Source organism: Pseudonaja textilis, chromosome 1 (genome assembly GCF_049901715.1).
Source record: "Pseudonaja textilis isolate UNSWEBS1 chromosome 1, rPseTex1.2, whole genome shotgun sequence".
In the NCBI taxonomy this organism is placed as follows: domain Eukaryota; kingdom Metazoa; phylum Chordata; class Lepidosauria; order Squamata; family Elapidae; genus Pseudonaja; species Pseudonaja textilis.
The window spans coordinates 180740332-180755706 of NC_141990.1; the positions used below are offsets into that span (position 1 = coordinate 180740332).

The 15375-nt window shown below is 34.9% G+C and overlaps 1 protein-coding gene across 1 annotated transcript in view; it reads right to left on the reverse strand.

The window, feature by feature from the left end:
• ZNF804A (zinc finger protein 804A) overlaps positions 1-15375 on the reverse strand; it is a 254028-nt gene that overhangs the window by 53691 nt on the left and 184962 nt on the right. Inside the window, exon 2 of the mRNA XM_026696720.2 lies at positions 12080-12223. Within this exon, the coding sequence (XP_026552505.2) occupies positions 12080-12223 (144 nt within the window). The remainder of the gene's footprint in view (positions 1-12079; positions 12224-15375) is intronic.

Below are 15375 nucleotides of genomic sequence, written 5' to 3' on the forward strand. Positions count from 1 at the left end.
GTATGCATAACTATGTTTATACTTATACATGTTATCTTATAATTGCTTGAAAAAATAAAAAAATAAATAAAATCATACCTTAAAGTGTGCTTCCTATGAGCTGCCAACACTATGCTGTTTCAATGGTCTTAAAGGGCTGTATCTTCAGCTTGAATCTTTCTTATTACAATGCAGAAGTACTTCCTTACATGACAGCATCCTTTAATCCCAGATATAATACTACCATCACCACCATCCACCAATTTTGGATATAATATTCTAATGGTATTTTTGAACGATAGCTACTAAGAGTTCTGCTGTTTTTTGCTTTTCGTTTGCTTCTTTTCATGTTCCAGAGATGTCTTGTTGTTTTAGAAATCTCGTCTTATGCATGAGAATTTTCATGTCAACACAGAATGGAGGAAAAGTAACAAAGGGCACATTGCAATGATATCATTCTTTCCCTTGCAATTGCCATTCTCCGTGTGGACTGAAAATATTCCAGTTTATGGAACCCTAATTGCAATTATGCAGATAGTGATACCATTAAAATAAAGTTATTAAAATGCATTTCAGATAAACACCAAATGTATCATGTGGATTTTCCTTTTGAGTCTATTTTCAGATTTTGTTTTCAAGAAACCTTAAAAATGATAAAAGATTTTTCAGTGTGGTGAATAATTAAGTTTCCAGAACTACATAGCAGTGAATGATAGCCTATTTTTACTAATTTTCTGTGTGTCAAGTTTTTGTAGAAAGTTTTCTGGTGGTAAAATATATATTCAGTTTTAAAACTGAAATGGCTGTGAAAGTCTGACTCACAGACAAACACAATACAGAAGCCTGATAATGGCAGACGAGATTCTCCCGAAACGTTGCTACAACTTTAAAAGCACAACTACAATGACGTGGGAAAATACCCGAACAAAGCTGAATTTATACACACACACACACACACACACACACACACACACACACACAGAGTATATATGAGGCCTAGCTGTGAAGTGAATGGGTGAAGTGAATATGTCTCCAAGATCTCCCCAGAACCTTCTGTAGCACACAGGATGGCAGCATGGCACTACAAACGATTGATTCCTTATTCATAACTTGGAATCCAGAGAGTGAAGAGATTAAAGTATTGGACTAAGATATGAGAGATCTAGATTAAAATTTCTAGAAAATTCCATCTGCTATCTGGTATTGACCTGAGGGGAAGAAGGAATGGAGGAACATCTCCTGATACAAATTGAGTTGATTAAAAATAAATGTAAAATCTTGCATTTCAATCATTATCCCAATCATCATAACTGGAATTCGGGGACATGTAAAATAAACAAAAGATCCACATTTAATTGCCCATTTGACTGCACATTTAAAATTGAACTGCAAATAGATTCAATTTCAACCTTCTCTGCCAAATTAAGAACATTCAAGCAATGATGCCTTCCAGACTATGGTGTCTTTTTTAAGCATCCCATCAACATGACAGAGGATATTATTATTGTAGACAAATACATTTGAGGCTTTGTCATAAAATCATTTATATGCGACAATGATAATGGCTGCAATAATAGAGAAATCTTCATGAAATTATCATGGGGTAAATCTGTATTAGACATGGTACCATACAACTATAGAAATAGAGTTTTCTTATTTTACAAAATCTGGCATTGTAATTTTGGTTTCGGCATTTCTTCTCATGTGCACATTTTGTACATTTCTCAGAACAGAGTTGGAAGGGACCTTGGAGGTCTTCTAGCCCAATCCCCCGGTCTTTACTTAAAAGCCTCCAGTGAAGAAACACCCACAACGTCTCTTTTGTACTTAGTCCTTCATACTTTTTACTTCTTTAGCTTGGTGCAGTTTGGTGCAATGTTTAATGATCAGGATAGAATTTGGGAGACTGTGAATTCTAGGCTTGTCTTTGGCATGAAGCCAGCTGGGTGACCTGGGCCAATCACTTGTTCTTAGTCCTGCGAGAGAAGAATGTCTAACCACTTTCAGATAACGTTACCAACAGTGGTGGTATTCAAATAAAGTTGCCACTGGTTTAGTGGGCATAGCTTGGTGGGTGCACTTTGTGCACGTGCACACACTTTGTGTGCATGCAAATGCCAAATGCACACTATACACAGGCACAGAAGCATTTGCGCAGGTGTTCTAACTCGATGCTGGTCGCTGCAGCAGCTGCCGTGCGGCACTATTCTGTGCCGCACAAAGTAGCTGCGCTTTGAATTCTGGCCATAAAAGTGAGTATGGGAGCCCAGATGGGCAGGTGGGGCAAACACAGAGCAGTGGAGAGAACCGGTTCGGTCTCCACTGCTCATCGCTGCTACTGGCTCTCCACAACCGGGCAGAACCAGTCGAATGCCACCACTGCTTACCAAGAAAATGGCAAGGACTTGTGCAGGCAGTTTCAATTGAATGAAAGGAAAAACACAACCCTCTGTACTTTGCATTTATTTTTACTTCTTTGGAATCAGGTTTATATTTCTGTTAAAAATTGTGAACTGTAAGTATCAATTTATCAATCCAGTTTGCCTGTAGATTTTGGAAATGCAGTTTCAGTCAGGACACAATGAAATGCAAAGGGAATGAATTTGTGGGATACATCCGATCTGTATTAATAAAGCTAAAAATAGCAAAACAACTGTGTTGATATTTAATAATGAATGTTTTTATATTAAATGCACAATGAATGGAAGTGTTAATGATATCCCTCCCCCATTTCATTCAGTTTCTGGTTAGCATGTGCTATAGATAATGTATGATAAAATCTATCAGGCATTGTGCCAAATTTGTACATATTGCATTTCTGAAGTAGTTTGATTAAGTAGTGAATACTGTTGCCTCAGCCACAGAACAAATATCAGTTAAAATTATACTGAAAAGCAATATAAAATTGATTACTGTAATGTTTTATTTCTAAGCAATGTTAACCATAAATGTATTAAAACTATTGAATAAATTTAGAGAAAGGTAAGGCCATAAAAAGATTGCACATTATTAGTTATAAAAGATGTCACTTTTATCATAGTATTGACAAGACTGTTTCTACTCCTTTTTTAATCGATTTAAAGCTAACCATGGGGTTTTTTTTTTCACATTACCATGGTTTTGCAAAGCAAAAAAATAAAATAAACAGTGCTGATTCTCAGAAAACAAAATCCAGGTATAATCCCATATGGTATAATGTTAGCTGCCCCATTGAGTATGAAGCCAGAAAAATGCAAATATTTTGATTTGTACAAAAAGTTTTGCACACTCCATGTTGATGAAGCCAGCCGTTCTCAGTCTTGCTTGGAGAATACACAATGTGGCTTTAATTTCAACCTTTTTCCATCCAAATAAAGTAAAAAGCTGTTCCCATGAAAAAGAGGCAGCTTTCATCAAATAATTTTTGTAGTTAATTGCCTGAAATAATGAGGTGCTGTCTAGGAAAAGTGAACAATAGCAACATGGATCCAATTAACTGCTAAAAAGTAAGATCACGGTAATAGGGAAAAACTGGAACCAGAAACAACTATTTATTTGCTGTGCTATCCTAAAGGGAGAGAAATGATGGATGTCCTACTTCACAGTAGTAGTAGTAGTAGTTGTAGTAGTAGTAGTAGTAGTAGTAACAGGAGGAGGAATGCTAAGAGATATGCAAATATGATTATTATTTTTCATAATTTGTATCTTTATTTTCTTTTTATATTCTCGACATAAATATGAAAGAAGAACAAAACAAACTATATAAAATGACTCTTAACAATTAAAAACTTGTATAAAAACTTTTTTGTTGTTTTGCTATTTTACATAGAAAGTATGCTGGGATAGAGGGGACTTGATGCATCTTCCTGAAGGGAGCAAATTCCATGTTGCATCCCTGAGCACCAAACAGATGGAAAACTGTTCTATACTAAATAACCAAGATTCGTGTTTCTTAAGCAATTGGGTAACTGAGCAGGTTCATAATAAGATAGGCATTTTTCTGATTCTAAACATGTTTCAAAGCTCAGCACCAACATCTTAAACTTGGCCTGGGATGCAGTGGACAATAAATACATCATGGAATCCATTGCAGATAAATACCAACCCTAATTTTCTCATTCATGAGAAATGATGACAAAACCTCCTAGTACTAAAAGAAGAATAAACCCTTGGTGCTAGTTTTTCAAAGTCCCTTCAACTGCACCACTAAATTTAAATTTCTTGATATTTAAAATAGGTTTAACGGTGTCCTCGGTCAAAATTCACAGTCCTCTCAACCAAAAGAGAATTTAAAAAGAATACATCTGTATATTTCTCACAATGACTTTATTTTGTCAAATATTTACACAGCATGCTAACAAGCAAAACAAAGTAAAATAATTTATCCTCCTTAAATATCCTGTTTGCTTGTCTCCAGTGAGATGCTCCATTTTCCATGCTTCTGTATGAATCATAATCACAAACCACTTAAAGGTTGAGAGGCTAATTTATGTGGTAACAGATTACTGTTTACTTTAGCTAACAGGCCAAATGACAGAAAAAAGCCTTTGGTCTCATGAAACATTTCAGAGAGGGGAAAAAAATGAGAAGGAAAAAAATCAGGAAGCCTTCACTGGAGGTGGAAATGTGTCAGACAAATTAAATAAGACTGAGTGAAAATGCTCCCTTTAAAATGCATTCTCCCTCTCTATTCATAGACAGCAGAAAGGCAGTTTGGGGAAGATCTATTTATATTAAATGTTCCCCTTTTAAAATCAATCACTCAATCACCCAATCTATACATTTTACTTATCATCTGATAGTAATTAAGCATTTATACTTATATACTGCTTCACAGTGCCCTACAGCCTTATTGCTTATTGCCGCCCAATAATCTGTGGGCAATATTTTACCAAACCTTGGAAGACTGAATCAACCTTGAGCCCCCTTGGGATTGAACTGCTGGTAGTCAACAGAGTTAACCTGCAATGCTGCGTTCTAACCATTCCGCCACCGCTGCTTACTGATGCCAATATTTCTCCCTTTTCTTTCTTTTTCTTCTGAATTTGGGAGTGAAAATGGTCCTGTTGCTTTTCAATGTTCTCTTCCCTAGTGCATTGTGGGGAGGATAACATGGGGTTGGGTAGCACAGGTCAGTTCCAAAGGCTTGTCTAAGAGACAATAAGAGGAAATCTCTTCTGGCAATGGTCCTTTGCTCAGGATGCATCCTCAAATGGGTTTGCCGCTATTCTCAAGGTTTTCTAGGATGCAAAATGGCAGCTGTCAGTGAGGCTGCAGCTGAACAGTAAGTACATGTGGGAACTTTCCTGACTTCTTGACTTTTCCAATTTTTGTTTGAAAAGGTCACTGTTGTAAACTTTAATTTCAGTCAGTGAATGATGCAGTATGTGTCAAACCTTATTCTCAAGCACCCTTTTTAAAAATTTACATTTACGCTGAAACAATTTCATTGAAAACTAGACTCTGTGGAATTCAGTGGGGATTGCTTCGCAATACATGAGTTTAAATTCTACATTAAAAATATTTGAAACACCTATATGTGTAGGTGTGTGTGTGTGTGTGTGTGTGCGCGCGTGCGCGCACGCATGCAAATGCATAAAAGCAAACATATGTAGCTCTCCTAAAAGGGGTAATGTTATTGCAAGTAAGGGCAGGAAAGTAAAAGAAAAATAGAAAAGAAAGAACAAATGATACAAAGTAGTGTTACAACAATTACAAATACAAATATAAATTTTCATCTTACTCTAAGATTACAACTTGATTCTCTTCCTTCTATAATCTAACCCAGGGATGTCAAACTCATATTGTCATGGTGGCAACACGTGACATATCAGTACTTTCTCCCCCTTTGCTAAATCGGGTATGGACGTGGTCGGTGTGTGACGTATCCGGCCTGAGGGCTGAGAATTTGACAGTCCTGGTCTATCCTATCTAATCCTCAAAACCATGAAAAATATTTTTGTTTTATGCAAATTTCCATAAGGAGTTTCCAGTCAGCCATAAACATAGATATTGTTTTTGCTCTGAGCAAAGAAAGTAATTTTGGCCATTTTCAGGAAGTTCTATCCCTTTGACTAACCACTCTTCTACTGCAGATAATGATAAATATTTTTATCCTTTAAAATCCTCTGAATCAGTCTATGTATTTGAATCCAAATTTTTCTAGCTTTTTACAACTCCATCCAAAATGATAAAATGTCCTTTTTTGTTGTTCAAATTTTCAGCATAAATCTGAAGTCACTTTATACATTTTAGACAATGAATCTAGTGGCAAACACTAATAGCACGTCACTTTATAAAAGTTCTCTTTAAGACTATAACGATGTCAATTTCAATCCTTTAAACCACCTACTTTTCCCATTCTTTTATCTGTAGGTATAATTTTAGTCTTATCATAATTTTTTACTTGTTCTATTGCTTCAAGTTTCAATAAAAATGTATGTATTTTAGCAATTACTTGTTCATAATCTATACAAAATTCTACTCAAACTTAATCAAAACAATATATTCTTTTACTAAATCTAATAATGGGTAATTAATAGAACTAGTGATAACTACTCTACTCTACTTCTCTACTCTCTGCTATCAATTCCTCTCTTGATTTTATTTTACACTCCCCTGGACAAATTCATATCCCATACAGTGGTGGGATTAAAAAATTTTTACCACCAGTTTGGTGGGTGTGGCTTGGTGGGCAGCTTTGCATGCACAAACACACCAAACACACACTTTGTGCAGGCACAAAGGCATTCCAACTCATCCCCTGCAAACCTGCACTCTCCTGGTCACTTCAGCAGCAGCTGCACTTCAAAAGCAAAAGATAAAAATGATTATGGGAGCCTGGGCAGGTGGGTGGTCCCAACAGCAGAGTGGTGGAGAGAACTGGTTCGGTCTCTGCTGCTCATCACCGCTACTGGCTTGGCAGAAATGGGCCAAACTGGTAGCATATCACCACTGATCCCATATGAATGATACATATAACATAATGTTTTTAAAAACCTTGACTTCATCATATCACAAGTATCCATATCCCACAAATCTCAGATTATGTCTTTCAAACTCCAAAATCCTTCTATTTCTCAGCAGCTCCCACTCTTTTATCCAAACTAAAGCTCCAAAATACAATTTCAAACAGCCACTGTTTGAATGCTGTATCAATTGTCCATCAATTCTGTTTGATGTACTATTTTCATTTTTTTTAACATTTTCCTCATCTGTTTATTGATTGTAAAATCTGTTAAAGCATCACATTCTTTTAATTTTTCCATTAATATTTCAATCCACTTTAAAGGATTTTCCATAATCAACACCAAGTCATCTGAAAAAGCCTTTAATTTATCAGTTTCTTTTTTTTAATCTTTATTCCTCCAATCCTATCAGGAGACAGAGGGCATCTCTATCTTATTTCTTTTTGTATCTCACACAGCTTTATTAGACCTCCATTAACAATTATGTGTGCTTTCTGTGAAACATAAATCAATCTTACCTATTTTATTAAGTTCTCTCCAAAGATCATATCTTCCAAAACTTTGAAAAAAGAGAGCCCAATTCAAATAGTCAAAAGCCTTTTCTTCATCTAAGAAAATCAATGTTGCTTGTTTTTCATTGTGTTGCTCCAAATATTCCAAAATGTCCAACACATTTCTAATATCATCCTTTAATGATCCTTTAGGTAGAAACCCACAAAAAAAACCCCTTATGAATAAATTCTTGCAAAATTATTTTCAGTCTATCAGAATCATTGTAAGCAACTTATAGTCAGTATTCAATAATGAAATCAGCCTACAGTTTCTTGTTAAAGTTAAATTAGTCCCTCTTTAAGTATTAGTGCTATGTTGACCTCTTTCCAACACTCTACTATCTTTCCTCCCTGTAGAATAGAGTCCACTGTGTTTGGTAGAAGTTGTAAAAGTTCATCCTCGAACATTTTATAATAAAAACTTGACAATCCATCTGATCCAGGAGCTTTTCCTGGTTTAATCTTCTATATATTTTCAGAGATTTCCCCTTATTGTTATAGGTCCATTCATAATCTGCTTTTGTCCCTCTATAATCCTCAGTAATTTTGTTTATTTCATTATACTCGTCTATACAAAGTTTATGTTTATAGGCAATTCACTCATAGGTGGAAAATGTAAGCAGGTCTTCAAAGAATTGAATAAATTGAGCTCTACATTTGTATTTCAAATGCTGCAATATCAATCTTTTATTCATAGAAATGGTATGGAGGACATTTATGAGTATGATTGTCAAATTCCTTGTAGTAAATACAGGTAGTCCTTGACTTATGTCCACAACTGAGCCCAAAATTTCTTTCGCTAAGTCAGACATTTGTTAAGTGAGTTTTGCCCCATTTTATGACTTTTCTTGATACAACTGTTAAGTGAATCACTGCAGTTGTTAAGTTAGTAATGTAAAATGAATCTGGCTTCCCCAATGACTGCTTGTCAGAAGGTCACAAAAGATGATCACATGAACTTGGGACACTGTAACTGTCATCAATATGAGTCAATTGCCAAGCATCTGCATTTGAATGACATAACCATGCAGTGGTTGTAATTATGAAAAATGGTCATAAGCCACTTTTTTCAGAGCTGTTATAACTTTGAATGGTCACTAAATGAACTGTTGTAAGTCAAGTACTACCTGTATTTAATTAAAAAATATTATCCTCTGAAAATTGTAGCTTTTACTTTCTCCTACTTTCTCCCAAAACATGGTAAGCATAGGACATTGTAGTAACATATGTTTTAAAGAAGCATTATACCTGCATCTCCAACAAAATGCTGTTTTTGACAGTCCTTTTCTATACAAACATAATGGGGTTCAATAAACTCTAAAAAATAAAGTATAAGTCTTAATTTGAAGTCCACTGATACTCTTGCTATAAAAGTGAAGGCATTCTCCCACTGTATAGGCATTTAGTTGAAATACCTCAACTCCAAGTCATTGAACTCACAAGGCTGGCAGAAAAAACTCAGTTCCTGCAGTTTACTCATAAGGAGCAGCTGTCTGGAATGCAAGTAGGTGATCTCACAAGCTCTCCTTCGTCCAGAAAGACTGCCCCAGATAAAGAAAACAAATCATTGCCTGGTTTCCAATCTTTACCCTAATGCCATCCCAATGCCTTCAGGGATGATCAGTCTACTATAAATATTCATAAGAAACCTTTCTATACATTTCAGTTCAGAGGTAAATGTTTACAGTGGTCATTCCCAAACTAAGTTTCCTTTATATGTGTGATCTTTACTTTTCAAAATTCTCTGCCATGACTTCCTGACTGGGAAATGTAATACCAGGCAGCAGCTATGGTATGGATTAAAGACTGGATCAATTTGGAAAATAAAAGAACACTGTTGATAGAAGGTCACGATTTGCAGAAAGGGTGGCATAGCTTGGGATGGGATGGGAAAAATAAACATCATGCATATTTTCAGAGACACATGATCAGAGACTCACTAATTCAGATAAGGAACAAAATTAAAAAGAATCATTATACCAAAATACCATACTGGTTATAAACTTTGGAAGCACAAATATACCCAAATGCAATAAATATGGAAAAAAAGAGGAGTTATAAAGATTCATTAGATGCACAAGGAAGGTTGAAAGTGATTCAAGAATTACATCAACAAAACATAAACATAAACTGGTGGTCATACATACAAGTTCAGGCAAAATATAAAAAAGACAAAGAACAATACAGATTTCATATGGAAAAACACCAATTAGATGGGATTCTACAAGGAATGGGGGAAAATGATTTCAAGAATATATAAATTTTTACTAGATTTTAAAATGGAAGAGGAGGTGGTCAAAGAAATGATGGTGGTATGGGCAAAAAAAATGTTGGCCACAATATAGATTTGGAAAATTGGGGAAAAAATGTGGGGACTAAATTACAAATTAACCATATCCACAGCATACAGGGAAAACCTGTACAAAATGTTCTACACCTACACCCCCCCACCCCGCTAGATTGACAAAGATGTTTAATTTATACCTAATTGTTGGAAGTGCGGGGAAAAAAAGGCACTTATTTTCATATCTGGTGTACATGCCCAGAAGTGAAGAAATACTGGAATACAATCAGACAATGTCTAGAGAAAATTATAAATCAGAAAATTGAATTTAATCCAGAATTTTTTAAATTAGGTATAATAACACAAAAATGTAGTAAAAAAGATAGGTACATTATATTACATATACTAACAGCTGCAAGGATTTCATATGTGCAACTTTGGAAGGAGAAAAGGATACCATCAGAGGGCATGGTTATAAAGAAAATAATAGACTGTATAGAGATGGACAGGCTAACGTTGAAATTAAAAGACAAAGAAGATTCAATATATTATAGAGCCTGGGATGCCTGGTATGAGTGGTTTAGAAATAAAAAGAAAATAAAATGGCAATTGGGAAAGAATGAGGAAATATGTAAATATGTATATATGTAAGATGTAAGATGTGTAAGATGAAATATATTGATTTGTAACAAGAGTAAGATGTAATGGTAATGGAATATACATTGAAAAATGTAAAGAAATGTAAAAGATGCCTTGATGTTGATAACAATGCATATAGTTTTATTTTATGTTTTTAAACTTTGGAATATCAATAAAATATTTTTAAAAAGAACAAAATTCTCTGCCATGCTTGAGGTATTGGTTGAGAAATTTTGAGAGTTGTATCTGTAGTCAAGATGCCCAAGTTGATGAAATAAATGCAAAGCAGTTCAAAAGAACTTTTTCCCCTGGTTAACATAAACCACGTAGCAGTAATCCTCTACAACCAGTGTATAAACAATCAGGATCTTTTTCCAAAGCATGATAATTACAAGCCACTAAAATAATTATGCCTTAGTGCTTAATGGAATATAAGCTTGCACACACATACATAAATAATGTGGTGGAGGTGTCCTTCTGTTTTCTTCCAGTGCATATCCCTAAGATTTTCTTCTAGTCCTTCCCATGGTACCCTTCTACAGGTGTGTGTGTGGTGGGGGAGATCTGGTTGGCTGCTGTCATAATCCATTCTTTACCAAGAAAATCCCTTTGTGAAAAGAGGAAACCAGAGGAAAATGTCTATTCTCTGCTTTCTTGCCTTTCTGCAGAGTGCAGAATGGGCAACTTGTTTGACAGATTAAATACCTTGTAGGAGTAGGATTTCAGAAGAAGAAGAAGGTACAAGTCATTTGTTATGCAAATTAAGGCTAAAGGGGCTAGTGGAGAACTGAATGGAGGAAGGAGGACAAAAATATTAAGAACTGTGCAGGCTTTAACCCTCAGGCAATCTTTCAAACATCCATACATACACCAGCAGATATAATGCAAGGAGAACAAGAGATGACTAAGGATACCAAGTAACAGCTTTGATCAATCCATAATATAAATCATTAAAAAATAAAATACAAACACCCAACAATCCTAATCGTATATTAATCCAGATAGGTATTTACTTCTTCCAACATAGACGGATTTCTTACCTGGCTGAAGTCAGTTGCAGAAAAAAAAAATGTCTTCTCTGCCCAGGATGGAAGGCAAAATAATAAAAAGTACATAGAACTGCTCTTTTCAAAAGCTCATTTGAGATTGACAGAAGCCTTGTAGTTTCTCAGTACACACAATGTCAATTCCCCAGGCTTCACTGGTCTCTTCCTACTCTCTAGATTGTCCCCTTTTCTAAAAATGTGCATGTGCTTTGTAGATCACCAGGACTGGAACTTAATAGAATGCATAAATCCAATTAATATTTAATTGTTAATCCAAATCAAGGAGCATTACAGATGCAGTTATTCAATAGGTAAATGCCGTAATGTAAATGCTATTAATAAAACAATACTTTTGGCTGATGAGAGGAGTTGACTAGACACTTGCTAGCATTTTGGAACTATTTTAATCCAGTGCATCAGCATGCTCATACATTCTAATTTTTGGATTGAAAATTCCTTTTTTAACAGAAGAATTTTAATGATCCTGATGTGAATATTTTTATCACACAAATTTTCTCTAAACTTTATCCAACCTTCAGGCAAAAAAAATGGGCAGAAAAACTGTGCTCCTAATGTAAAAAATACCTTTACTACTTGAGCCTTATTATTAGTAAATACATACACATTGCTCACCTGTTTATGTGCATGGTCATAGGAGTTGATGTGATTGTCAAATTCTTGATGTTTGTAATATTGTTTGTCACAAAGTTCACAATAAAAGTTAGCTTTAAGGTCTTCCAAAGCCTTGGCTATCGTATTCTCCTTTTCAGCATAATCCTATGGAGAAACAATGGGGAGAACAAATGTTATTTTGATTCTACAGAGCCAAGGCTCTTGTGCTTTATATATTAATCCAATTTGTTAACACATATAACAAAAAACTTACAACTACTCATTTTATCAGCAGTGAGAAAGAGATCTTTTTGCACTCTTCAATTTGCACTCTAACTGATACATAACGTTTTAGGAGACACATGGCTTAAAAATATTTTTAATCTTATGAAAATGAAAATAAACAAAATGAATGTTTATTTTGCCGAAGGCTATATTAATGTTAATTTCCAGGAGATAAACACACAGAGACACAGGGACATACATTCAAAGTCAAAGCTAGCACTGAATAAATATGTTTTAGCAGAACACATATGGAGATTAAAATATTCATTTAATTTTGTTGTAGGGCTGCTTTCATTAAACAATAATAAACTGCTGAATATGAGAAAAGAGATCATTAAGACTGGGATTGAATAATTATTTATTTCAAGATTCAAAAATTAACCTGTGATAGGCTCAATGTTGCAGTTGACAGGGACAAAAGACAAATACTTAACTGTTGGGCCTTCAATACCAATAGAAGTATTGAAAACACTACTTTTAGGTGGCATCAAGTCAAGCTCACCTCCCAGCAGCTACAAGGAAAATCATTCTTATCTTGACTTGTCTCTAGCAACCATCAATAGCTCTGTGAATTTTCTGACCACAAAGAAACTTTTTTTCCCCAACCTCCTCAACCTTGCCAAGCATTCTTATTTTTTTCCCAATCAATCACCTGGTCATGTCTAAACGTGTGACATTTGTTTCCTGATCATTGCTTCAAGGAACAATTTAGTCTTTATTTGCTTTGGGAGTGATTAATTGGTTCATCTTATATACCATGGTACACTTAGTAACATCTTCCAGGTACATAATTTGAAGGCACCTGCCTTCTTTTTTTTGCTCTTTCTCAATGTCCAGCTTTTAACACCAGAAAAAAAACATTGTTTTGACAATTTTGATGTTTGTTGTCATGGACATATCCTTAGTATAATTCTTCTCATGAGAATACTTTTTTTTCCTCCAGCACACTGATCATCTGAACCAAAAAAAAGGCAATCTGCCTACCCTTCTCATTTCTTTACAGCCAACTGTAAGGTCAATATGCATGTAAATTAACACTATTCTTATCCTTTAAAATACTTAACAGTAATCCACATTTTCATTTTCTTTATGAAATCTTCTAGGTCCTCCTAACAACACCTACAAACTTAGATGTTAATGTTTCTGCCTCCTGTTTTGATTCCACAAATCATCACATGCAATTTTGCTAATTTCTTATGATACATCTGTTGCACCAGGTAAAGGATTATGAGACCAATATGCATCTTTGTCCATTCACTTCCACATGCTAAACCACTTTGTTTCTCCAGGCATAGTTCATACAGTAGCTTCTTGTTCACTCTAGTGGTTTCTCAGAAGTATGAAGAGGATTTTTTAGCTTAATGTACTAGGCATGACTTATACAATCAATGGCATTTTATAGTCAAAAAAGCATTGGTAAATTGTGTTCTTAAGCCCCCATTATCTATCTCAGGGGTGTCAAACTTGTGGCTTCATGCAGCATCACATGACGTATTGGGACTTTTTTCTCCTTTGGTAAACTGGGTGGGGCAAGGCCAGCACATGACACATCCGGCCCACAGGATATGAGTTTCACACCCCTGATCTATCTACTGTTAGCTATTTGATCGCATATCCTTCTGCTTTTTTGTAATTTGAATGTTCATTTTTCCTTTCTTTTTCCAAGCAAGGACTTATTCTTTTTCATAAGGATAAAGTAAGATTTTCTTACTTGAGGGATTAATGTACCAATTTAGCAATTTGCTCATTCCATTCTATATTTTGCCTGTTCATTTGCCATTTGTCATTAGAAATATATAACGGCTACTGTGACATGTTCAACTGCTGATTGAACAACAGTAGGTATGTGGGTGAATGGCGGTGGAGAAAGAGAGTCTATATGGAACAAAAGAGAAGGAAATTCTTCTAATGTTCTAGTTTAAACTACATGGATACTCAAAATAATCCCCCTGAATCCTGTAATAACAAAATAGGTAGAATAAGAGGCCATGCTGCTTTCTTCTTCTTTATCTATGTTAAAAAATATTGTCAAAGAGTATTTTTTAGAAAGTGTACACATTTTTATCATTGCCATAAAAAACAATAGGAATACATATTTGGCCCACCTGTATTATTAGTTGTAAAGAAGAAAATGTGGCATGATTCAAACCATAACCCATAGCAAAACACACACACACACACACACACACACACACACACACACACATCTGCAAAACTTTCCTTGCTATTGACTTGAGTTTCTCTTTTTTCCTAATGCATAAGTACAGTAAGCAGTTCTGCATTTGATAATCTGCCAACAGACAAAAACAATGTATACTATTTTCATTAATGACATCCTTAAAATCTCAGTAGCATTACTAGGAATTATCATGAAATATATAATAACTTTTGCATTTGTCTAATGAGTGTAGCTTTTAAAAGAAAGCACAAAAGAATATGTAAGAGCACTCAAAAAAGAACCAATAAATTGTGCATTATTCATAGCAAAGAATAAAAAAATAGTAAACATATCTAGTAGGCAGGCATGCCACTGAGGCAAATCTGCATTAATCCTTAAAGCTAGCATTAGCCATTCAAAATTGTTTCAAAATTCAGATGTAGTTCTCTGTTTAATGGCACAAACGGCAGCAGATTCTGTCTTTGTCATACTATGCCTTTTCTTCACATGCTTTCTTTCACTCATTTGATATGTTTGTGGATGTATCCATGCTTCCAACTTTATTAGCTCTATTGGAACTTTAAAGCACAAAATAAATAAATTGTAGTTTAATAGGTCTACTAGAGCCGAATTACAAAATTTCAGATCACAACTCTATGTCAGTAGGTTTCTTTCTTTTCTATTGAAAGGTCATCTGGATCTTTTCAACCCAGATCTGGTAGTCTTAAAATTACAAACTAATCACAACTCTAGAAACCTTGAAAGAACATTATTAGAAACTCTCCCATTTTTATATGAAGCTCAGAATAAAGCTCAATTTGCATTGTAGGGGAGACAGGTGTGCTTTATGACTGCATCACTTAGCAATGGAATT